Source organism: Somniosus microcephalus, chromosome 1 (assembly GCF_052327205.1).
Source record: "Somniosus microcephalus isolate GS21.2 chromosome 1, FLI_Smic_1.0, whole genome shotgun sequence".
In the NCBI taxonomy this organism is placed as follows: domain Eukaryota; kingdom Metazoa; phylum Chordata; class Chondrichthyes; order Squaliformes; family Somniosidae; genus Somniosus; species Somniosus microcephalus.
The window spans coordinates 59,461,851-59,486,323 of record NC_140987.1 but is presented as its reverse complement, the minus strand read 5'-3'; the positions used below and the strand labels follow the sequence as shown (position 1 = coordinate 59,486,323).

At 45.9% G+C, this 24,473-nt stretch overlaps 1 protein-coding gene across 3 annotated transcripts in view; it reads left to right on the top strand.

Annotated features, from left to right (window-relative positions):
- The window catches only part of cmya5 (cardiomyopathy associated 5), a 98,143-nt gene that overhangs the window by 54,687 nt on the left and 18,983 nt on the right, over positions 1-24,473 (top strand). For all 3 annotated transcript variants that reach the window (XM_085982116.1, XM_085982107.1, XM_085982125.1), the window contains exons 5-8: positions 1,843-1,865; positions 4,877-4,998; positions 18,447-18,596; positions 20,580-20,729. In XM_085982116.1, coding sequence (XP_085838242.1) covers positions 1,843-1,865; positions 4,877-4,998; positions 18,447-18,596; positions 20,580-20,729 — 445 coding nt within the window. The remainder of the gene's footprint in view (positions 1-1,842; positions 1,866-4,876; positions 4,999-18,446; positions 18,597-20,579; positions 20,730-24,473) is intronic.

Below are 24,473 nucleotides of genomic sequence, written 5' to 3'. Positions count from 1 at the left end.
GGTAAAATTTCAAAATGGCGGGGGATCGACAGCTAGGATTTTACCTTCTTACCCGCCCGGTTTCTGCCGGGCATGTAGATTAAAATCCACCCCACCATTTCAGTGTGAAGCTGACAAATCATAACCCATCGCGTGTCTTCCTGTAATGCTGCAGATTTCCTTGATGGACATTTCAGGCTTTACCATGAATGAGCTCCCAAGGCCTCCATCACACATACTGCATGCTTTATACAATGGACACACCAATGGATACTCTCACCAGTGCTACTTTAGCCAACATTTTGTCCTAGTGGGATTACTGCTGTGACAGAATGATAGTGCTGTTGTTATGATCTGAAATGCACTGACTGTAATGGTGGTTGAAGTAGCTTTAATGGGAATTTCAAAAGGGAATTGGATATATACTTGAAAAGGAAAAAATTGCAGGGCTATGGCGAAAGAGCAGGGGAGTGGGACTAATTGGATAGCTCTTTCAATGAGCCAGCACAGGAACAATGAGCCGAATGGCCTCCTTCTGTGCTGTAAAATTCTAATTTAAAATCCTCATATTTAAATCCTTTCATCACCTCACCATCACCTCTATCTCTGCAACCTCTTCCAGCCCTACAACTCCCCCTCCGAACTCGCCGCTCCTTTGACTCTGGTCTCTGTGGGCACCCCCCGCTCTCTTCACCCCACCATTGATGTCCGAACCTTCAGTCACATTCTGGAATTCCCTCCCAAAACCCTTCCGCCTCTTCACTTCTCTTTCCTGCTTTAAGACCCTCTTAAATACCCACCTCTTTGTCCAAGCTTTTGGTCACCCCTTGTAATAGCTCCTTCTTTGGCTCAGTGTCAATTTTTGTCTGATTGTGTCACTGTGAAGCGCCTGTAGATATTTTGCAATGTTAAAAGCACTACATAAATGCAAGTTGTTGTTGTATTCTCTATCTTACTATTCAAGCATTACTTACATAATCTGAATTTTCTTTTTAAAATGAAACAACTTGTGACTGATATGCCACTGACCATATCTCCATTTTATTGTAAGTTAAAGTTCATAGAAAATACTAGTGCTATAACAAGAAATAACTTGCATTTATATAGCACTTTCCACAACCTTGGGCATCCCAAAACACTACACAGCCAAGTGATTACTTTTCAAATGCACTCACTAATGTAATGTAGGTAAACACTGCACAACAATCAGTCATAAAATAAATGACCAGATAATCTGATTTTGATTCTGTTGCTTGAGGGATAAATATTGGTCAGGACATTGGGAGAACTCCCCTGGTCTTCTTCAGATAATGTCATGCGATCTTTTACATCCAACTGTGAGGGCAGAAGGGGCCTCAGTTTGACTCCTCATCTGAAATACAGCACAGTCCTTCCTCACTAGTGCACTGACAAGTCTCTGAAGTGAGGTTTGAAACCACAACCTCCTGATCTAAAGGCCAGACTGCGATCACTGAGCTTAAAAAGACCTGGAAGCCTTCAGGTAATCGAATAACTGAGCCAGATCTTTGTGCATTTTGCTGTTCTCTGCATCAGTTTCAATCCAGATTGCAAACATTCAGTCACTTCATTTTCCTCTGCTTAATTTTTGGCTAATTGAAATGTCTATGCTCCATATTAACTTAATTGAAAGCAATTAGGTACACAAAATGTCCGTCATTAAATGAGATGTGGTTAATTTAATTCCCTGTAAAATCTATGTGTGTCAGTTTAGTGAAGTCATCTTTGTCAGGTATTTAATCTCTACTGCAGTTTATAGATGTGAAATTTGAGGAATGTTTTATGTTTGTTGTTGACCTTTTTCAACACGGTAGTTTAATTTCTCGTTCTCCTCCTCATCTACAGTCCTTCAAGATGATCAACGACAGGTACTTTTGGACTAATCTATCTATGCTCTCTTTAATCAAGAGTGCTGTTTATACAAATCTCACAGTTGATCAGTTCCATTGCAGTGAAAAACTTAATAGCCTTGAAGTTCCTGATTAATGTGTGTGGGATATTTTTAACACTATACTAACCCCGCTTGGGCTATGGGAGCCTTTCTGCAATGTACCAGGACTAAATTGCCAATAGAAGAACATAAGAAATAGGAGCAGGAGTAGGTCATTTGGCCCTTTGAGCCTGCTCTGCCATTCAATAAGATCATGGCTGATCTTCTACCTCATCTCCACTTTCCTGCACTATCCCCATCTCCCTTGATTCCCTTAATATCCCAAAATCTATTGATCTCTGTCTTGAATATACTCAATGACTGAGCCTCCACAGCCCTCTGGGGTAGAGAATTCCAAAGATTCACCACCCTCTGAGTGAAGAAATTTCCCCTCATCTCAGTCCTAAATGGCCGACCCTTTATTCTGAGACTGTGACCCCTGGTTCTAGACTCCCCAGTCAGGGGAAACATCCTCCATGCATCTACCCCGTCAAGTATAATACTGGGACCTAATGTTTATAGTTTACTTTTATATATGTATTTGAAGGAAAAATAATCAGTTTTTGGGGCAACATGATGAACAAGATGAACAAACTGCAATATTCCAAATACAAAAATAAGTTGATAAGCTGTGTTGTTAGTTTGCATTGCCCTTCCTACATTGCCCTGGCTCTCTTCCATGTATATGAGATCCTGGTGTTAGTGGATGTGTGGTAAAGGTATAACCAGACAGAAATAAAAACAGAAAATGCTGGAAATACTCAGCAGGTCAGGCAGCATCTGTGGAGAGAGAGAAACAGAGTCAACGTTTCAGGCCGATGACCCTTCGTCAGAACTGTAACCAGACAGTTTTGGATTTCATCTTTTACTCTAATCCTCGCAAACCTTTACTTCTCGGGTATAGAATTTTGAGGTTATGGCTTATAAAATTGACTTGATTAGACTCTTGGATTATGCTCCAATGACTCTGGTCCTGGCAATGTCAGGACTCCTAAGGTGATCAAGCCAAGAAAGATCTGTGTGATTATCGCCTATGCTTCCACTAAAAAAAAGGAAGCAATGGCTTGCTAGTTTCATCTGACCCACAAAAATTAGAAAATCACAAGATAATTACAGATGTGGAAGGCCATTCAGCCCATCTTCATTCTTTCATCCAGAAAGATCCTAAAGTCTCCCGATTTCAACATCAATTGCTTCTTAAAAGATTTAAAAGTTTTGCCTCCACTACACATTGATCACTCTTTGTATGAAGAAGAATTTTCTGACATCAGTCGTAAATTTACCTTTGACTAGTTTGAACCTGTGCCCCCCTTGTCTCACTCTCTCAATTTAATTTAAGGTAATATTCTGGATGTACCACTTCCATTCCATAACTACCTTATGTACCTCTGTAAGATCACCTCTCAGGTGCTTACCTTTTAACCTGAAAAGCCCAAGCTTTTCCACATAATTCAGACTTTTGACCAAAGGATAAGCCTTTTGGCCCTCCTCTGCACAGTCGCCAGTGTTTGTGTTTTGTTGCGCTGAACTTGATGCAGCATTCAAGGTGCGGTGTGACCAAAACACTATCGGAAGTCAGATCACCCTCACAGTGCTATTCACACTGAATTCTCTCCCTCTAGCATGCCTACATAAAGCTGATTCCATTACTATGGATGGGATGATCTATGCACTAAGCTCTCTTCAGACAAACCAGGTTCCTAGGCTAGGTGGTTCTTTTGCTGAATTTTACAGAATGTTGACCCTGAATTGTCTCCCCTAGCCTTGAAAGTATCTCAGGAAATTACTAATACTGGTTCCATCACCAACACTTTTGATCTGTTATTTTGAAAGGGATGTGAGTGGTAGAGTGCCTCCTATCAGCCTATTTTTCTTTTGAATTGCATCTCCAAAGCTCTTACAAAATTCCTTACAATTTGTCTAAATGATTTAGTTTCCAAATTACTTCACCCTGGTCAGAAGGGTTTTATTTGTGGAAGGTACTCTTATGACAGATTCTCAACATCACCTGCCTCAGATAAATCTAAATGCTGAGAAAGCCTTTGATACAATGGAGTTTTATAGTCTTGGGGAAACTGCTGCCTGATAGAACTTCTTGTTATACTCTCATTCCCACTAACCAGCTCGAATGGAATTGCATCCTCTTTATTTGAAATGTTTTCGGGCACTCAGCAGAGTGGTCCTCTGTTGTCCTTACTTATTGCTTGGCTATTGGACTACCACTGAAAAATCATTGGTGCCTGTTTTTCAGGCCAGCTTACCGCATTGCTATTGTAAAGCTTAAAGTATTAATATTGACAATCAGTAATCTATTAGGGTACAGTAGGGACAATAGCAGCCTGATGACACAGCATGTTAATGTACTGATGTGCTACCCCATAGAGTACTAGGATATGGGTTTGCTCCCAGCAGCTCTCCACACAGTATCATCTTGTTTTCAGCTGGACCACCAGGGGGAGGGGTTGGGGAGTGGAGATAAGGCGCTTTCCCTGAGTTAGGGATACTCTGAGGGTGAAACGGCTAGTGTCATTTATGTACCTCCTTGTGATTGGTTCAAGAGCACCTCAGGTAGAGGCCTCCTAACGGGTTATCTTCTTGTCCCCGTAGTCAGCAAATAAGATGCAATATTGAGGTCCTGAGAAGGTGGAAAAGTAACTTACTCTGGGGAGAAACAACGGGGAAGAGCGCGGGGGATTCCACATAGATGGAGTGTTTCATTAGGCTTGACTAGATTATCTGTGGATATGAGATCAATATCCTCCGTGGCCTTCATGCCATTGAAGGTGATGTGTGCAACCTGGACCATTTTACTTCCCAAATAAAGAAGAAATTTGATGTGATGCCTCAATTGTGGGTGAGGGGAGGAGCTAAATAATCATACAAACATCTTACTTTGTTTTAAAGTTATGGTAGGCGCCTGCTGCTAATAACCAACATCTATTTACACAGCGTCATTTCTGCCTTGGAGGCTGCAATTTCTCTGGATCTAAAGCCAAGTTGGTGCTCCTCTTTTGAAGATCTCGCTGTCAAATCTGCAAGACCTGGATTTGAGTCGCTGAAGCATTTGCCCGGTACGACTATTACTTTTTAATGGCTATTTAATGTCTTCACCATAGTGATGTTGCTCCATGTTAGTTACTCCAGTTAGAATTGGAAGTTGTTGTCGGCTTGAGGAGGTGGGAAAAATAACTTACAATTGGGAATGGGAAGAAAGGGATGAGCAATGGATTTCCAACTGGGAAGCAGCATTATTATACTTCCTGTCGCCTTACAGCAAGCAGTGACCTGAATTTGCATATATTTATGTACTAGTTAAACTCTCCGAAGTTAGGGAAATGTGGTAAAAGTCCCCCAGTGACTCAGTAGGTAAATGCACAGCCTATGTGGTACTGAGCAACAGACTAAGATCCTAGGTTTGATCCCTGGATTGCACTACGATACCAGTGGGGCTATACATTTTTCCACAAAGTTTCACATAGATTTGTGTAGACTTTTTTTTGTAAATTATCAGATCCATAGTGGTTATGTTACTGGACTGGTAATCCAGAGGCCTGGACTAATGATCCAGAGACATGAGTTCAAATCCCACCACGGCAGCTGAGGAATTTAAGTTCAGTTAATTAAATATGGAATAAAAAGCTAGTATCAGTAATGGTGCCCATGAAACTAGCGGATTGTTGTATATGTGAGTCCAGACCCCATCAATGTGGTTGACTCTTCACTGCCCTCTGAAATGATGGCTCACTGCTGCCTTCTCAAAGGTACTTAGGCAATAAATGCCTTGCCAGTGACACCCACATCCCGTGAATGAATTTAAAAAAAAGTGCTTTCCATATAAAACCTAACATCCTAGTTATCAGCCAGGCAGCCAGGTGGTGCAGGGCTGCTAAATCTATAGGCGTCAAGGGGTATGGGGAGAGAGCGGGAATATGGTTTTGAGATAGAGGATCAGCCATGATCATATTGAATGGCGGAGCAGGCTCGAAGGGCCTACTCCTGCTCCTATTTTTCTGTGTTTCTAAATTGTGCTAAGTGCTGCTGGGTTAGAGAGGAGAAATTAGCCAGAGTTCCTGCTCCCAATCATTATCCAGTGACAGATGCTGGAAATTGTGTGGTGCCTTCTATGTTGACTAGCTTGTTGACACGCACTGTATATGTTCACGCATGAAGAATAGCCACTAAGGTGAGGTAGTGGAGGGCTTCCAGTCACTGTGGAACTGTACCCCAGTATGGGTCACCATAGTAGTATAGTGGTTCTGTTACTGGACTGGTAATCCGAGGTCTTCACTACCCTTGGTGTGAAAAAGTGCTCCCGATTTCACTGATAAATAGCCTAATTTTAAGATTATGCCTCCTCTTGTTCTGAATTTCCCCACCAGATGAAATAGTTTCTCTGTATCTCCTTTAATCATTTTAATCACCTCAATTAGACCACCTGTCGACCATCTAAACTCAAGGGATTACAAGCCAAGTTTGTGCAACCTGTCCTCAAATTTAACCCTTTAAGCCCTGGTATCCTCCTGGTGAATCTGCACTGCAGCCCCTCCAAAGCCATTATATCTTTCCTGAGGTTTGGTTCCCAAAATTGAACATAGTGCTCCAGAAATGGTCTGACCAAGGCTCTGTACAACTGAAGCATCACTTCCTCACTTTTGAATTCCAACCCCTTTGAGATAAATACTAACATTCTTTTTTGAATACTTTTTGTGCCTGTGTACTAGCTTTTAGTGATTTGTGTACCGGAACACCAAAATCTCTTTGCTCCTCCACAGCTCCCTAGTCTCTCATTATTATCTCTCTCATTTAAAATTCTTGTTCTCTACCGCCCACCCGAGTACCATAAAAACTTTATTACTGAGATATCTTCACTGTTCTCCACCCTCAGCCTCTGCACCAAACGACTTCTCGTCCTCAGTGATTTCAACCTCCATTTCAATTCATCATGCTCTCTCTCCTCTGAGTTCACTAGCCTCCTACCCTCCCTTAATCGCTCCCTCCATCCCTCCATGTAAACTCCCCAACCCATATTCACGGCCACCCCCTTGATCTTACCATCTCTCGTGGCCTCGCTACTCCCATCGTGTCAATCGCAGATAAGGCCATCTCTGACCATTTCCTCGCATCACTCTCCACCACCCCCCCCCCCCCGACCCCCGCAACCCTACTTCCGTCTGTGTCCGCCCCTGGAAAAGAACTCTCTCCCAACTCTCTTACAACTGCACTTATGAAATCCCAACTGACCAGCCTCTGGCCCTCCATTCATCATGACATTTCTGCAGCTACCGATCTGCTCAACCACACCCTCATATCTATCTTTGATGCCCTAGTTCCTACTAAAACAATTACCCTCTCTTACCCTGGCTGTTCCCCCTGGTACAGCTCTCGTCTTCACTCCCTTAAGTCCAAGGGATGCAGACTCGAACAGATATGGCGGACAACTGGTTTAGCCATTCACTGCCAGATCTGGCTGGACCACATAAAGCACTATTGGGCCCTGCTCTCGTCTCCAAAATAGCTCACTATTCCAGAATCATTCTGGAATGCAAAGATAAACCCCGGCTCCTATTCTCTACAGCTAACTGTCTTCTTAAACCCCTCTCCCCTGTATCCTCCACCCTCACCTCCGATAACAAGTGTGAGGAGCTCATGACTTCTTTGTCTCTAAGATTGAGACCAACCGTTCAACTGCCTCTGCCACTTCCCTTCCTTTTCTTAGTCTTCTAAGGTTCCCCCCTGCCCTAGCCCTGAATTCACATCTTTCTCCAGTTTCTCTCCGATCTCCCCTCATGACCTCTCTGCACTCATCTTGTCTATGAGACCCACCTCCTGCTCCCTCGGCCCTATTCCCACCAAACTGCTTACCACCCAACTTCCTTTTCTGGCTCCCATGTTAGCTAATATTGTTAACGGTTCTCTCTCCTCTGGTACTGTCCCCCTCTCCTCAAAAAACCAAACCTTGATCCCTCCATCCTTGAAAACTACTGCCCGATCTCCAACCTCCCTTTCCTCTCAAGTCCTTGAATGTGTTATCGCCTCCCAAATCCGTGCCCATCTTTCCCACAATTCCATGTTTGAATCCCTCCAAACAGGTTTCCGCCCTTGCCATAGTACTGAAACGGCTCTCATCAAAGCCATAAATGACATCCTTTGTGACTGTGACAAAGGTAAACTATCCCTCCTCATCCTTCTTGACTTGTCTGCAGCCTTTGACATGGTTGACCACTCCATCCTCCTCCAACGCCTCTCCACTGTCGTCCAGCTGGGTGGGACTGCACTCGCCTGGTTCCATTCCTATCAATCTAATCGTAACCAGAGAATCACCTGCAACGGCTTCTCTTCCCACTCCCGCATTGTTACCTCTGGGGTCCCTCAAGGATCTATCCTTGATCCCTCCTATTTCTCATCTACATGTTGCCCTTGGCGACATCATCCGAAAACACAGCGTCAGTTTCCACATGTACGCTGACAACACCCAGCTCTACCTCACTACCTCTTCTCTCGACCCCTCCACGGTGTCTAAATTGTCAGACTGCTTGTCTGACATACAGTTCTGGATGAACAAAAGTTTTCTCCAATTACGGTCCCTGCCACAAACTTCGTTCCCTAGGTACTGACTCCATCCCTCTCCCTAACATCTGTCTGAGGCTGAACCACACTGTTTGCAACCTTGATGTCATATTTGACCCTGAAATGAGCTTCCGACCACATATCCACATCATAACAAAGACCACCTTCTTTCACCTCCGTAACATCACCCGTCTCCGCCCTTGCCTCAGCTCATCTGCTGCTGAAACCCTCATCCATGCCTTTGTTACCTCTAGACTTGACTATTCCAGCACACTCCTGGCTGGCCTCCCACATTCTACCCTACGTAAACTTGAGGTCATCCAAAACTCGGCTGCCTGTGTCCTAACTCGCACCAAGTCCCGTTCGCCCATCACCCTTGTGCTCACTGACCTACATTGGCTCCCGGTTAAGCAGCGCCTCGATTTCAAAATTCTCATCCATGTTTTCAAATCCCTCCATGGCCTTGCCCCTTCCTATCTGTGTAATCTCCTTCAGCCCCACAACCCCCCCCCCACTCCCCCGAGAAATCTGCGCTCCTCTAACTCTGCCCTCTTGAGCATCCCTGATTATAATTGCTCAACCTTTGGTGGCCATGCCTTCTGTTGCCTAGGCCCTAAGCTCTGGAATTTCCTGCCTAAACCTCTCTGCCTCACTACCTCTCTTTCCTCCTTTAAGACGCTCTTTAAAACCTACCTCTTTGACCAAGCTTTTGGTCATCTGCCCTAATTTATCCTTATGTGGATCAGTGTCAAATTTTTAGTCTTAAAATACTCCTGTGCAGCGCCTTGGGACGTTTTAATACAATCACCAGGGAAGTGGTACTGAGCAAATTGTTGGAGCTGCGGGCTGACAAGTCCCTGGGTCCTGATGGACTTCATTCTAGGGTCTTAAAAGAAGTGGCTAGTGAGATAGTTGATGCGTTGGTTTTAATTTTCCAAAATTCCCTGGATTTGGGGAAGGTTCCATTAGATTGGAAAATGGCGAATGTCACTCCTTTATTCAAAAAGGGAGGGAGACAGAAGGCAGGAAACTACAGGCCAGTTAGCTTAACATCTGTCATGGGGAAGATGTTAGAAGCTATTATTAAAGACGTTATAGCAGGGCACTTAGAAAAGTTCAAAGTAATCAGGCAGAGTCAACATGGTTTTGTCAAAGGGAAATCATGTTTGACCAATTTATTGGAGTTCTTTGAGGAAGTAGCCTGTGCTGTGAATGTACTGTACTTAGATTTCCAGAAGGCATTTGATAAAGTGCCACATCAAAGGTTATTGCGGAAAATAAAAGCTTATGGGTAGGGGGTAACATATTGGCATGGATAAAAGATTGGCTGGCTAACAGGAAACGGAGAGTAGACATAAATGGGTCAATTTCTGGTTGGCAAGATGTAACGAGTGGTGTGCCACAGGGATCAGTGCTGGGGCTTCAACTTTTTACAATTTATATAAATTACTTGGATGAAGGGACTGAAGGTATGGTTGCTAAATTTGCTGATGATACAAAGATAGTGTACGGATAACCGTAGCTGTCGTAAAGACAGCGGGGTTTGATTGACAGCTGGTTGACGGCTGACGTCATATCCGGGGGCGGGATCTGATGCCATGTTGGCCATGCTTGCAGTACTGTACTACGAGACACAGAGTCAGGACTGAATAAATGGCACTCCACTACAACTGCTTGGGAGATTCGTAATTACGTTATTAAGATAACATTACATGGTACCAGGATTTATAGAACTCATGATAAGGACATACTACAACAATGGAAGGAATAAAACCTCCGGCTAGCTGCAACTAGAAGGAAATGTGGATGAAAATTGGCGTGTCTTCAAGCAACACTTTCTTCTCTATCTCACAGCGATTGACGCTTCGACTAGCTCTGGAACACGTAAAGTAACTTTGTTGCTAACAGTGGCTGGCTCGCAGCCAAAGATGATAAAAATGATCTGGACAAGGTGATAGAACGGTTCGACGAATACTGCACTCCAAAAAAGAATGAAACGTATGAGAGATTCGTGTTTCGCTCCCGCGTGCAAAAGCAAGGAGAATCCTTTGATGTTTTTTTGACGGACTTGAAAATAAAAGCACAAACATGCAACTTTAGGGACCTGAAGGAATCGATGATACGCGATCAAGTCGTTTTTGGAATACTCGACAAGGTGAGGGAGAGAATGCTTAGAGACAATGACCTAAATTTGGATGCAGCAGTGAAAATGTGTCATGCTAGTGAACTCTCAGCCATGCACATGAAAACATTCGAAGGGAGCAGCACAGCAGTGGGCGGGAGCGCCCTGGGGCTGAAAAACCTGCCAGTGGATGTGGTACACAAAAGGGACACAAGAGGGCCCACGGAGTTCAAGACGATGACGCCTTACGAATGCAGACGGTGCGGTAATAAACACATAGCCAGACAGTGTCCTGCTTATGGGAAGAACAGTGCAAAATGTAAAGGCAGGAATCACTTTGCCAAGATGTGTTTTTGGGAAGAGAAAACTGAAGGTAAAAAGACAGTGCATGCTATTGAGACTGAAGAGACAGGAGCAGAGACTTTGTTTGTTAGAATGGTGCAAAATGAGTCAAAACAGGGCAAAAATGCTAATGAAGTGCACTCTGTAGGACCAAAGACTGAAGTTTGGATAGCTCCCTTGCTGGTAAATGGCACCATTGTTCCCTTTAAGCTAGATACAGGTGCTAAGGCAAACCTCATACGTTGGAGTGATGCACGGAATCTCAAAGTGCGACCTAAAATATTGAACAAGACAATGGCCTAGAAATTGGGTTCTGGTCTTGCCAGGGCTGTAGCACCAGAAAGTTTGCGCCAGCGGTAATGTGGCAGCGCCCGACGAAAATTCGGGTGCGCCGGGCCCAGACGGTGGCGGGCGCTAAAACCCTCCTTTAGCGCCTCAAAACGGGCGTGAACTTGGGTTTCCCGGCGCTAATCCCCCGCTGCGGCACCCGATGCGGTGCGGCAGGCGGGGGAACTGCAGGCCTCCTCCTCCTGTTAAGGAGGAGCTGCCTGCAGCCGACAACTGTCCGGCGGATTGACCCGACATCTGAGCCCGGCACCTCGGGGAAGTGCCGGGCTCGCATGAGACACTGATCAGGGCCGCGGGGGGGGAATGCAGGAGTCCGGGAAGGGAGGTGCAGGCAGGCGGCTGCCGGGAACGCGGCCGGCCGCCGCTCCACCTTTATGCGCCGGCGCACACTGGGGGAAGGCTCTGTTGCCAGAGTCTTAGTTGCGCCTGCCACGGGCGAGGCGGGCGCAACTGAATTTTGGCTTGGGGCCGGGTTACCACGGCAACCGGGACGCTGCGCACACCGATGACGTCATCGGTGCCGGCGCAGCGCTACCGGTCTACCGCCACGGAAGGGCCCCAGGCAATTTAGGAACCGGCGCCAATTGCAGCGCTAGGCCCTCTAGCGCCGCAAAATCGGTGCTAAGGGCACTGAATTTCTAGGCCAGTGTCTTTTGAAGGCATACAATGGACAAAGCATTGAAACAAAAGGAACGTGTAGGCTGAATGTTAAGGTAAAAAATCACATTCACCCTTTGACCTTTGTTATAGTGCCTGAAGGACATGAGTCACTGTTGGGGGATAAGGCCTGTGTGGATTTGGGCTTGGTAAAACGAGTCTATACTATCAATGAACTGAACTGTGTGCAGAATGCCCCCCAAGATAGTACAAATCTGACTCATGAGACTATAGCACACAAATATGCAGATGTATTTCAGGGTTTTGGAGCACTGCCCTTTACATACTCCATCAAACTGAGAGAGGATGCACAACCTGTGATTCACGCACCCAGGAGAGTTCCAGTGGCTCTCCGTGAAAAACTGAGGAAAGAGCTAGACCGCATGGAGGGACTAGCTGTCATAAAGAAGATTGAGGAACCGACTGACTGGGTAAATTCCATGGTCTGCGTCAATTCAAAGAAAACTGATAAATTGTGTGTCTGCATGGATCCCAAGGACCTTAACGCCAATATCAAAAGAGAGCACTACCAAATTCCAAAGAGAGAGGAAATAGTCAGCGAAATGACAGAAGCGAAAGTCCTCTCCAAGATGGACGCCTCGCATGGTTTCTGGCAGTTGAAACTTGATGAAGAAAGTGCTAAGCTGTGCACTTTTAACACCCCGTTTGGTTGATACTCCTACCAGCGTCTGCCCTTTGGTATTAGCTCTGCCCCAGAAATCTTTCACAGAGCAATGGAGCAAATCATCGAGGGCCTGGAGGGAGTGCGGGTGTACGTGGATGATCTGGTAGTATGGGGCTCCACTCGGGGAGCACGACACCAGACTGGAGAAAACTATTCAGAGAATACAGCAGTATGGACTCAAACTAAATAAAGACAAATGTCAGTTCAGTGTCAATGAAATCACATTCCTCGGAGACAAGATCTCTGCAGAGGGGATTCAGCCAGACAAGTCAAAGGTAAAGGCTATACATGACATAGAGAAACCAAAGGACAAGAAAGGGGTTCAGCGGGCCCTTGGCATGGTTAACTACCTAGGAAAATTCATTCCAAATCTAGCAGTGAAAACTGTTCATCTGAGAAAACTGCTGCACCAAGAGACAGAGTTCCAATGGGGACATGAACATGAAAGAGAATGGAAGGGGCTGCTCCACATTCTAGCAAGTGAACCCCTACTGAAGTTCTTCTGCCCTAAAAAGAGGACAAAAGTGTCCACAGATGCCTCTAAGAATGGATTAGGGGCTGTCCTTCTACAGGAAGATGAAGGAGAATGGCGACCAGTGGCGTATGCGTCATGCTCCATGACGGCTACAGAGTGCCGGTACGCGCAAATCGAGAAGGAGTGCCTTGGCTTGGCATTTGGGTGTGAAAAATTTCATACCTACATCTATGGTCTTCCCAAGGTTATCCTAGAAACGGACCATAAGCCACTGCTCAGGATCGCAAAGAAGAATCTGTGTGACATGTCACCACGGATACAACGCCTAATGATGAGACTTCAACGTTACGATTTTGAGCTAACATATGTGCCAGGGACACAAATGTTCATTGCAGACACACTATGCAGGGCTGCACCTTACGCCACACAAAACAGTGAATCAGAAGAGGATGTGGCTCTTCATGTGGATATGGTCTATGCAGCATTGCCCGCCACACAGGAACAACTATCAGTGATAGTCACAGAGACATCAAAGGACCCAGTCCTGAGTAAAGTAATGAGAAATCTTCAAGAGGGCTGGAAGAAAGGGTCATGTAAACAATATTATCACATTCAATCTGAGCTCTCTGTGGTCAATGGACTACTGCTTAAGTGTGACAGGATAGTAGTGCTCACCTCTATGTGACGAGAAATGCTCAACAGGATACATGAAGGGCACCTGGGTGCAGAAAAGTCAAAAAGGAGAGCATGTGAGGCACTCTACTGGCCAAACATGAACTCTGATATTGACCAGTTGATCAGCGAGTGTGCTACATGTCAGGAGTATCACTACAAGCAAACAAAAGAGCTCTTCATTACCACAGAGCTCCCATCACAACCTTGGGAAAAGGTCGGAACTGATATATTTCACTATGAAGGAAAAGACTATTTGTTAGTTATTGATTATTATTCCAATTATCCGGAGATGGCTCTCTTGTCCAGTACCACATCAAGAGCTATGATAACTCACCTGAAGTCAATCGTTACCAGGCAGGGCGTCCCTCTAACCCTTGTCTCTGATAATGGCCCTCCCTATGCCAGTCATGAGTTTCAGTCATTTGCTTCAGAGTATGAGTTTAATCATGTAACCTGCAGTCCGCTCTATCCTCAGGCTAATGGAAAAGCGGAGAAGGGGGTACAGATTGTGAAAAGACTATTAAAGAAAGCAGCACACAGCAACACTGACCCATATCTGACCCTGATGTCGTACAGGGCAAGCCCGCTAGCAAGTGGCAAGTCTCCAGCTGAGCTCTTACTGGGTCGGAAAATCCGTACACGACTTCCCAGTTATGTCACACCTGACCACAGAGATAAGGTGTGGGCAGACAAGGCTCGGAAACTACAGCAGAAACAAAAAACACTGCATGACCGCACAGCCATTACACTAGTGCCTCTACAGGAGAAAGATATAGTTCGCATTGAAGGGCCTGAGTCATGGCCTAAAAGAGCCACCGTTCTACAACAGGTCGCCCCCAGGTCATACAGTGTCATGACAGAGAACGGCAATGTGTTTCACAGAAACAGGAGGCACCTACTGAAAACCACAGAGACCTTTCAGCCTCAGGAAGACGGAGAGAATGACGAGATGAGGGAAATGCCACAAAGAGATGAGATGAGGGAAATGCCACAAAGTGACGAAGGACACAGTAGTGATAATGTGACAAGGGACTTGTGTGGTACAGACATGAACTTAAGGGATACAACTGGGGTGGTTCAGCAAACACCCGTTCAGCCACACAGGTCACAGCGCACCAGAAAGCCTGTAGTTAAACTTGACCTGTAGACAGGGATTGATAAGACTGTAATCAGTTAATGGACTCCTGGGTGTGGGTAAGGTTTATACCTACCTGCAATTAGTTCAACGGTGTAGTTACACTGATTGTTTCTATATGATGTTAACAAGAGATCTATGTGTTATGTTATGTTATGTTGTTACTGTGTTATGTCTTCATTGAAGGGGGAAGATGTACGGATAACTGTAGCTGTCGTAAAGACAGCGGGGTTTGATTGACAGCTGGTTGACAGCTGACGTCATATCTGGGGGCGGGATCCGACGCCATCTTGGCCATGTTTGCAGTACTGTACTATGAGACACAGAGTCAGGACTGAATAAATGGCACTCCACTACAACTGCTTGGGAGACTCGTAATTACGTTATTAAGATAACATTACAGATAGGTAGGAAAGTAAATTGTGAAGAGGACATAAGGAGGTTACAAAGCGATATAGATAGGTTAAGTGAGTGGGCAAAGATCTGGCAAATGGAGTATAATGTGGGAAAATGTGAACTTGTCAATTTTGGCAGGAAGAATAGAAAAGAAACATATTATCTAAATGGTGTGAGGTTGCAGAGCTCTGAGATGCAGAGGGATCTGGGTATCCTAGTGCATGAATCACAGAAGGTTAGTATGCAGGTACAGCAAGTAATTAGGAAAGGTAATAGAATGTTATCGTTTATTGTGAGGGGAATTGAATACAAAAGTAGGGAGGTTATGCTTCAGTTATACAGGGCATTGGTGAGACCACATCTGGAGTACTGTGTACAGTATTGGTCTCCTTATTTAAGGAAGGATGTAAATGCATTGGAAGCAGTTCAGAGAAGGTTTACTAGACTAATACCTGGAATGGGCGGGTTGTCTTCTGAGGAAAGGTTGGACAGGCTAGGCTTGTATCCACTGGAGTTTAGAAGAGTAAGAGATGACTTGATTGAAACATATAAGATCCTGAGGGGTCTGGACAGGGTGGATGTGGAGAGGATGTTTCCTCTTGTGGGAGAAACTAGAACTAGGGGTCACTGTTTAAAAATAAGGGGTCGCCCATTTAAGACAGAGATGAGGAGAAATTTTTTCCCAGAGGGTCGTGAGTCTTTGGAATTCTCTTCCTCAAAGAGCGGTAGAAGCAAAATCTTTGAATATTTTTAAGGCAGAGGTAGATAGATTCTTGATAAGTAAGAGGGTGAAAGGTTATCGGGGGTAGGCGGGAACGTGGAGTAATTAGATCAACCATTATCTTATTGAATGGTGGAGCAGGCTCGAGGGGCCGAGTAGCCTACTCCTGCTCCTAATTCATATGTTGATATGTATGTTAAAGGCGCTATATAAATACAAGTTGTTGTTTTTGTTGTTGTTATGAAAATATTCTGATTTGTCTTTCTCAGATTCAAAGTGGATGACCTCACACTTCCCCACATTGAACTCCATCTGCCATAGTTTTGCCCACTCACTTAGTCTGCCTGTCCCTTTGTAACTTCCAGCTCGCATCCACACAACTTTACAGTGCCTCCTAACTTGATGTCTTCCGGAAACTTGGATATACAACTCTCTATTGCATTATCCAAGCTGTTAGCATATATAATGAAATGCTGAGACCTCAGTACTGATCCCTGGGGAACACCACTTTTCACATCCTGCAGATTAGAGAACGAGCCCTTTATCCCAACTCTCTCTCTCCTATCTCCCAACCAACTGCCGACCCATGTCACAAGATTATCTCCATTTTCTGTATGCTCTCATTTTTGCTAATAATCTCTTGTGCAGAACCTTATTAAATGCCTTCTGGAAGTCCATGTAGACAACTCCCCTATCCACCATGCTAGTGACTTCCTCAAAAAATTTAACTAGATTAGTCAGACATAACCTATCCTCCACAAATCCATGCTCTCTTTGATCAACTGATACTTGTCCAAGTACTTAGTCACTGGGGGGGTGATTTTAACCCCAAAAATAGGTGGGGTGGGGTGGGAGGTTAAAGTGTTAAAAAATACTGAATCCTGACCCCAACCTGCCTCTAACCCGCCCACTTCAGGTTTTAACGGAGGCAGGACGGGGGACAGGCAGCCAATCCGCTCCCAGGACGTGGGTTGGCACTTTAAATATTATAAGGCTGGAAGCCTTGGATTTAACCTCGGACTGCCACCCCCTCCGCCCCCCCCCTCCCTGCCGGGGTCAGGGCTCGTACCTACTTGTGGTTGCAGCCTCTCCTTCAGTGTTCCCCCCACCCGACTGGAAGCCAGCCTGTCAATCAGGCTGACTTCCGGGCGTGGAACCTGTCCATGACATCACACGCACGCTGTGGAATTAAAACTCTACAGCATGCGGGGAAATCGCGCTCTACCAAGCCCCCCACCACCTCCCCCGCTCCCGGCGAGTCAAAATCTTAAAATTCAGGCCCGTGTCTTTGATGATAGATTCTAGTAGCCTTCCCACAATTGATTGGTTTGTAGTTACCTGCTTTCTCCATCTCTCTCTTTTAAATAATGGAGTGACATTTCCAATTTTCCAATCGAAAGGCTCAATTCCTGAATCAAGAGAGCTTTTGAAAATTCTGACTAATGCCTTTGGAGTTTCCTCACCTATTTCTTTTAATACGCTGGGGTGGACCCCATCAGATCCCATTATTTTCTCCATTACCTTTTTTTAACTTGTAGTAAATCGATTTAAGTTCCTCCGTTTGACTTACTTTTGGGTCCTTTTAAGCTGCTGCTGCCCTTTAAACCCTGCAGCAGCATACTATTCACCCAACCCCACCCCATGGGTGAATGCCCAACTAGAGGCACTTCCAATGTCTGGAGCATGCACAAAATATTCTAATGACGCTGAGTCTGGAATTTTGGCAGGGCCAACGACCATGACTTCAGGCAAGTGGTGCTCATCCTACTTCCAGTCGGGCTTTAACCCCACTTGGAAAATGTCTCTGCTACTTTCTGAAGGACTGGAGAGTCATTTGTGGCAGACTATGGCCTTGTTTTTAATCCCCTCCCCCACCCCCCGCCTCCGATGGGCGGGAGAGGGTCGGAGTGGGGGGGATGGAGGGGGTTAAGATATCCAGATCGGGCAACCTGGTGAGTGGCTCACCAAGATGAGTGGCTTTTTCAACACTCCTCCTGGTGGGCCAGGAGGAGCCTTGCCGGGATCTTCAGTCATTTTCGGCCTCCTCCACACCCTCCCCCTCAGCAAAGTGCACACCAAGGACATTAACCTGTTGCATTGAGAATTGAAATAGAGAAAAGTGCAACTCAGAAGATGAGAGTTTTGATGGGGGTTATTTGTCAATGTTTCATCCTTTTCATCCTGCTTGAGTGCCTCTATGTTGCAGTTACTTTTTATAGACTGTTGTTCATCATGCATTTACATCATTGCAGTTCACACCTTCCATTCTGGAGTGCAAGTGAAAGGGAAGTATTTTTAACCCATTAATGTCAATAACATTTAAGAAAGTGATAGCTTTTGGATCATGTGAAATGATTGAATTTTTTTCACAGCATATTTTTGTTATTTTCTTTCAGTTCCTCAGTCTCCAACCATTGTTCCTCAGGAGCCAAACACTGCAACAAGCACAACAATAACGGTCTATTGGACAGTCGGGGAGGAAGATGTCATTGATTATTTCCAGGTGTACTGTATGGATGAGTCCGAGGGAAACAGAGAGCAAAGTGGTAGGGTTTTAACATCGAACAGTCTCCATTTTTGATTATGCTTTGCGTTAGTGAAAATTATGCAAAATTATGGTAAACAGTAACTGTTAAATAATTGTAGTTTAACAAAAAATTCATTCATGGGATGTGGGCATGGCTGGCAAGGCCAGCATTTATTGCCCAACCCTAATTGCCTTTAAGAAGGTGGTGGTGAGCCCCCTTCTTGAACCGCCGCAGTCCGTGTAGTGATATTTCTTCGTCGTGGTTTGGCACAACTGAGTGACTTGCTAGGCCATTCACAGGGCAGTCAACCACATTGCTGTGGGTGTGGAATCACATATAGGCCAGACCAGGTAAGGACAGCAGATTTTCTTCCCTAAAAAGGACATTAGTGAATCAGATGGGTTTTTACGACAATCCGGTTAGTTTTTTATTCCAGAGATATTTAATTAACTGAATTTAAATTCCCCAGCTGCTGTGAAAGAAAAGTAAAGAAAGTCTTGCATTTATATAGCGCCTTTCACAACCACCAGACATCTCAAAGCGCTTTACAGCCATGAAGTACTTTTGAAGTGGAGTCACTGTTGTAATGTGAGAAGCGCAGCAGCCAGTTTGCACACAGCAAGGTCCCACTAACAGCAATGTGATAATGACCAGATAATCTGTTTTGGTTATGTTGGTTGAGGGTGAAGTATTGGCCAGGACACCAAGGATAACTCCCCTACTCTTCTTCGAAATAGTGCCATGGGATCTTTTACAACCACCTGAGAGCGCAGACGGGGCCTCGGTTTAACGTCTCATCCGAAGGACAGCACCTCCGACAGTGCAGCACTCCCTCAGCACTGCACTGCAGTGTCAGCCTAGCTTTATGTGCTCAAGTCCCTGGAGAGGGACTTGAACCCATAACCTTCTGACTCAGAGGCAAGGGTGCTACCCACTGAGCCACAGCTTACACATGGTGGAATTATGAACTCGCGTCTCCGGATCATTAGTCCAGGCCTCTGGATTACTAGTCCAGTAACATAACCACTGTGCTACCGTATCCTCTAATATATGATGCAATATATCATATTAATACTGCTTTCCTATATTTGATAAATAAATCAAACTTTATCAGTTCAGTAAAGTCATGTAAGTTAGTTCGAGTAATTATCCATTTCACCTAATCATAGCCTCACAAATAAAAGACTCTGAATGTGGAAGAAGATTTCCTGTAGCCATTATGTGTACGTAATATGATAAACACAGTGGAAAGATGTCCTATGTTTGCTATTTCTAGCTAAATCACAAAAGTGTACCAATAGATTGTGTTTATGGTTCTGCTAGAAATAGCACTGAGAGGAACTGCTCCCATTTGACCCCTGGTGTCATTAAGATAAAAAATGCAACTCTAAAAGCTGTTTGTAAATAACTTTTTAAAATACTGATGTTTCTTTTCCTTTGAATTTCTTACCACTGTGGGAGCTTAATTAATTAAATTATTTCTTGGATTTTCAAACTGACCAATTCCTTCTCTGAGATTGTTGAGCTGACACTTTGATTTTGAACAGAACAAACACTTTTTTATATATATATATATCCTGAAAAAGAGTTCATGGGATTTCCTGGCTTTGTTAATATCCCACCACTGAAATTTAAACCAATCCCACGGCATTGATTACGTTTAAATTAGTCAGGAAATGAAGCCAGTCCCAAGGTGATAGTCCTCTGGAGACAAATTCGTTGCCTAATTTATATTTGTGTTTCCTCCAGAAGAAATGTTGTTATATAAATAAGGTCTGAATATAAAGTGGTGCTGATGGTGAATTCATCTCTGAAAGTTGAATGCCACTTTTCTTTTGAACTTCATAGACTGAGTCCAGTGCAAACTTGAGTAGCAGAATTGGATAAATATAAATGACTGCAGAAATGGAGTAACTGGGAAATGATTGAGTGAATACGGTATTAAATATGGAGCCACGTTCCTGAACACCTGAACCTAATGGATGGTCCTTTTTTTTAAAGGAAGTATAGCTGATGAATACAAGATGGCAGTGAAAGAAAGTTACTGCACGTTGGACAATCTGGAACCAAACAGGTGTTATCTGGTCTGGGCGATGGCAGTGAACTTTGCAGGGTGCAGTTTACCCAGTGAGAAAGTGACAGTTCGGACTGGTAAGTGCATCCGAGTAATGAGGTAGTAAAAGGAACATCTACCACATAGTATCATTAAAGTGATAATATGATATATTTCCAGAAATTCTGTATAAGTGGCTTCCAAGACTTCACCTCCCTCCTCCATGGTTCAGCAAGCTTATCCGATGAGTAGTTTAACCACAGTCAGTGCAGTGGTAGCGGCACAAGAATTGGCATCAGTGCCTTTGGGTTAAAGAGGGTTATATTGGCCAGAGTTTCCAGTCCGAATCACTATTCAGTGACCTTTACTGTGTGTGTGGACATCGGATGAGAACAGATCGGGTTCAAGTGTGATAACCTTTCTCTCTCTCTTCCAACTCCCACCTCTGTGATTGAATAAGAAGCTGACACTACCGAGGTTCACACAGTAATAATAGAAACTTGGACACTGTACCAAAGGGCCATAGACTATAACACACCCAAGGCATCTGTGTCTTCAGGAAAGCAGGTGAGAAAAGAAAACTAGCAGAGAAAAACATTAGCAAAATATATATTTTTTTAAATTGAGACATCATGGGTGAGTGATTGAGCTCCTTTGCGCCTCCCGTTAGCACCTCCAGGGGGTGCTAATGGGGCGCAAATGGGTTTGCGATATCAACGCCTCCCGCTAAATTTGGCGGGAGTTTTGCAGTGGCGGTAAGATGTTGCGCCCCGATCTCCTGCGTCCGGAAATCATGACGTCATTGCCATGCGCAGCGCTCCAGATGAAAAATTCCCTCTCGCTCCCTGCTTGTGTGCCTGCCGTTAACAACGACAGGTAGAGGAGGCAGCTTTCAGTCGGATGTCCCCTGGAGGAGCGCTATTTAAAGGCGTCCACATCTGATGTAGTGTTTGTTGGCCAACAACGCTGCATTGTTAGTTTCAGTATAGGCAAAGAGGCCTTTTGACCAATTTGAGTGTTTTGCATTTTAACGTGTGTTCTGGCACATAAAGATTATTGAGTTTCATTGAGAGGAGATTTGAAAGTGCAATATTTGTTTCCTTCATGGGGGCTGCACTGGACCTCGCCCTCCAGCAACAACGTCAAAGGCAACTGAGGCAGAAAGAAAGAGTGTAAAATGTGGCCAGAGGTAGGAGAGCCAACAGGGCTCTCAACAGGAGGCCTTACCCACCCAGGGTATTCCAGCAGTAGTTCTCCTACATGAATTTCACTGAGGACCAGTGTGTTAGAAGGGTCCGCTTCAGTGAGGACGTGGTCACAGAGCTCTGCCACCTCTTGCAGCCAGAACACGAGCCTCAGATCAGGACCACCACAGTTCTCTCAGTGGCAGTCAAGGTCACCGTCGCCCTCAATTTCTACGCCAGATCATTCTAGTGTGCGACAGGCACCATCTCAAACATCTCCCAGTTTGCCGTCCATTGCTCCATTCACCAGGTCACAGATGCTCTGTACAGAAGGAGAAGGGGCTACATTTCCTTCCCCATGACCAGAGAGAAGCAGTGTGATTGTGCTTATGGCTTTTCCAGGATAGCAGGCTTCCCCATGGTGCAGGACGCCATTGACTGCACCCACGTCGCTTTGCGGGCGCCTCGTAACAATCCTGAGGTATTCCGTAACCGCAAAGGCTACCACTCACTTAATGTGCAGTTGATGTGCGACCACACATGGCGAATCTTGACTGCCATTGGCTGCTATCCTGGCAGCAGCCCCGATGCCTTCATCCTGCAGCAGACCGGTGTGCCAGATCTATTCCATCCACCACATCAAACTCACGGCTGGCTGCTGGGAGACAAGAGCTATCCGCGCCCCATCTGGCTCATGACTCTCCTCCGCAACCCCAACACTCCTGCCCAGCACTCATATAATGAGAGACATGCTGCCACCAGGAACATCATTGAGCAGACCATCGGAGTGCTCAAGCAACGGTTCCGTTGCCTTGACCGTTCGGGAGGAGCTCTCCAGTACTCGGCTGAGCGGGTGTCCCTTTTCGTCGTCGTCTGCTACATGCCGCACAGCTTGGCCATCATGAGGGTGCGGCCATTACCACCAGGCATAGCGGGACCACCTCAGGAGGAGGAAGAGGAAGACAAGGAGGAGGATGAACAGGAGCACGAACTGCAATGACGGAGGAACCAGCCACTCCATGGCCTTGTGTAAGGGTGGTCCATGACTGCCTCATCAGACTTCGGTTCCAATGATTTCCAGGCCACTTTCTGGTTGCTCAGCCTGTCTCCATCAATCCTTCAATTTCTCATTCCATGCCACACCCCAAAGTTGAAATGAGACACATCACCATTTCTGCACCATTGCAATAATAAATGTATCCAAAATCAGTAACCACATATATACAACAACAAAATTAACTAATCACTCTTGTGCAAACCCTTACTTCCCCTCTTGACGGTGCCTTTTCCTAATCTGCTGCTCCTACGTAGTGTTTCCCCAGTGTCTGCAGCAGGGCTGGTGGAAGGCTGCTGAGTGTCAGTGCCAGAGACTGCAGATGGCCTTGCAGGACACCCTCGACCAGCTCTGGGCCTGGAAGGCCTGGCTGTACACTGCACCACCTCAGGCTGGGCGGCAGCAGTCTGGGCTGGCTGGATGACAGGCAATGGCGGAGTGGCAGTGGTGGGATCAGGAAAGCTGTCATCCTGAGAGAGGACAGCAGGTTCCTACTCCACTGACCCACTGCCACTCCCCCGGGGAAGCACCTCAGCATCCCTACCAATCTGCTGGAGCACAGATTGCTGGCCTGCTGCGACACCATGAGATCCCCGGTGGACTGTGGTGGACCCAGCGACGATGGCAGCAGTCAGAGCTTGCGTCGCATCAAGCTGAGACTGCATGAGAGCAGTCTGACATTTGATGCAACCAACCATTGTCTGCATTACAGCACTAAGACGTTGCGTTGCTTCCACCTGTGTTGCAATGGAAGCTGCCACATCGCCCATGACACGCGTCATGAGGTCTGGATCTGCACGGTGTGTCTCTGGGAGTCCACTATCCTCTGCACAGTGGAAATGATGGGCTCCATGGTGTGTGCAGAGCTCTGTGCAGTGTTGGAGGCAGACTCCTCCACGCTCCTTACCATTGCCGAGAGGCTCTGGGGCACCCTTGCCATTGCACCTATCATCTCCGAGTGCATGCCCATCAACCTTCTTGTGAATGCCTCCTCTCCGAGGTCCTCATCTGAGTCCTGTGCAGCAGAACTCGCGCGCGAACTTGCATTCCGGGGAGCTGGCCCCCGAGCTATTCTTTCCCCCTGGCCTTGCTGCAGCCCGCTTGTCCTAGGTGCATCACCCAGTGCAGACCCCTCTACTAAACCTGCCTCTAAAGATCGCGTAGTGCCAGTATCTGAGGTGGCGCCTGCGGGTGAGAGATGCAGTGACGCAGTGCTTTCCTTCTCCTCCTCTTCTCCTTCCTCACTCTCAGTGGGGGGCTCAGGGACAGGCTGGTCATCTGGTTGTTGATTATCTGAAAGCATAAAGGCACAAGACTCGCTTTAAGGTGAGGGTGGGGGGCAGGAAGGGAGCAAGGAATGCAGACATTCTCAGGAGGTGGAAAGTGAGAAAGGTTTGGGGCGTGAGGGATGAGAGAAGGAGAGGGGCTGAAGATATCGTTTTTGCCCCCAACGGGGTCGACGTCGCCAACGGCCACAGTGCCCACCACCTGCTGCCCAATGAGTCGCAGCACTCGCTCCTCCAGGTCTGAAAGCTGCTGGAGCTGCACATCACCCCTGTCTGTTCTCTGCTGCTCCCTCCTATTGTGGGCCATCTTGGCCTGCA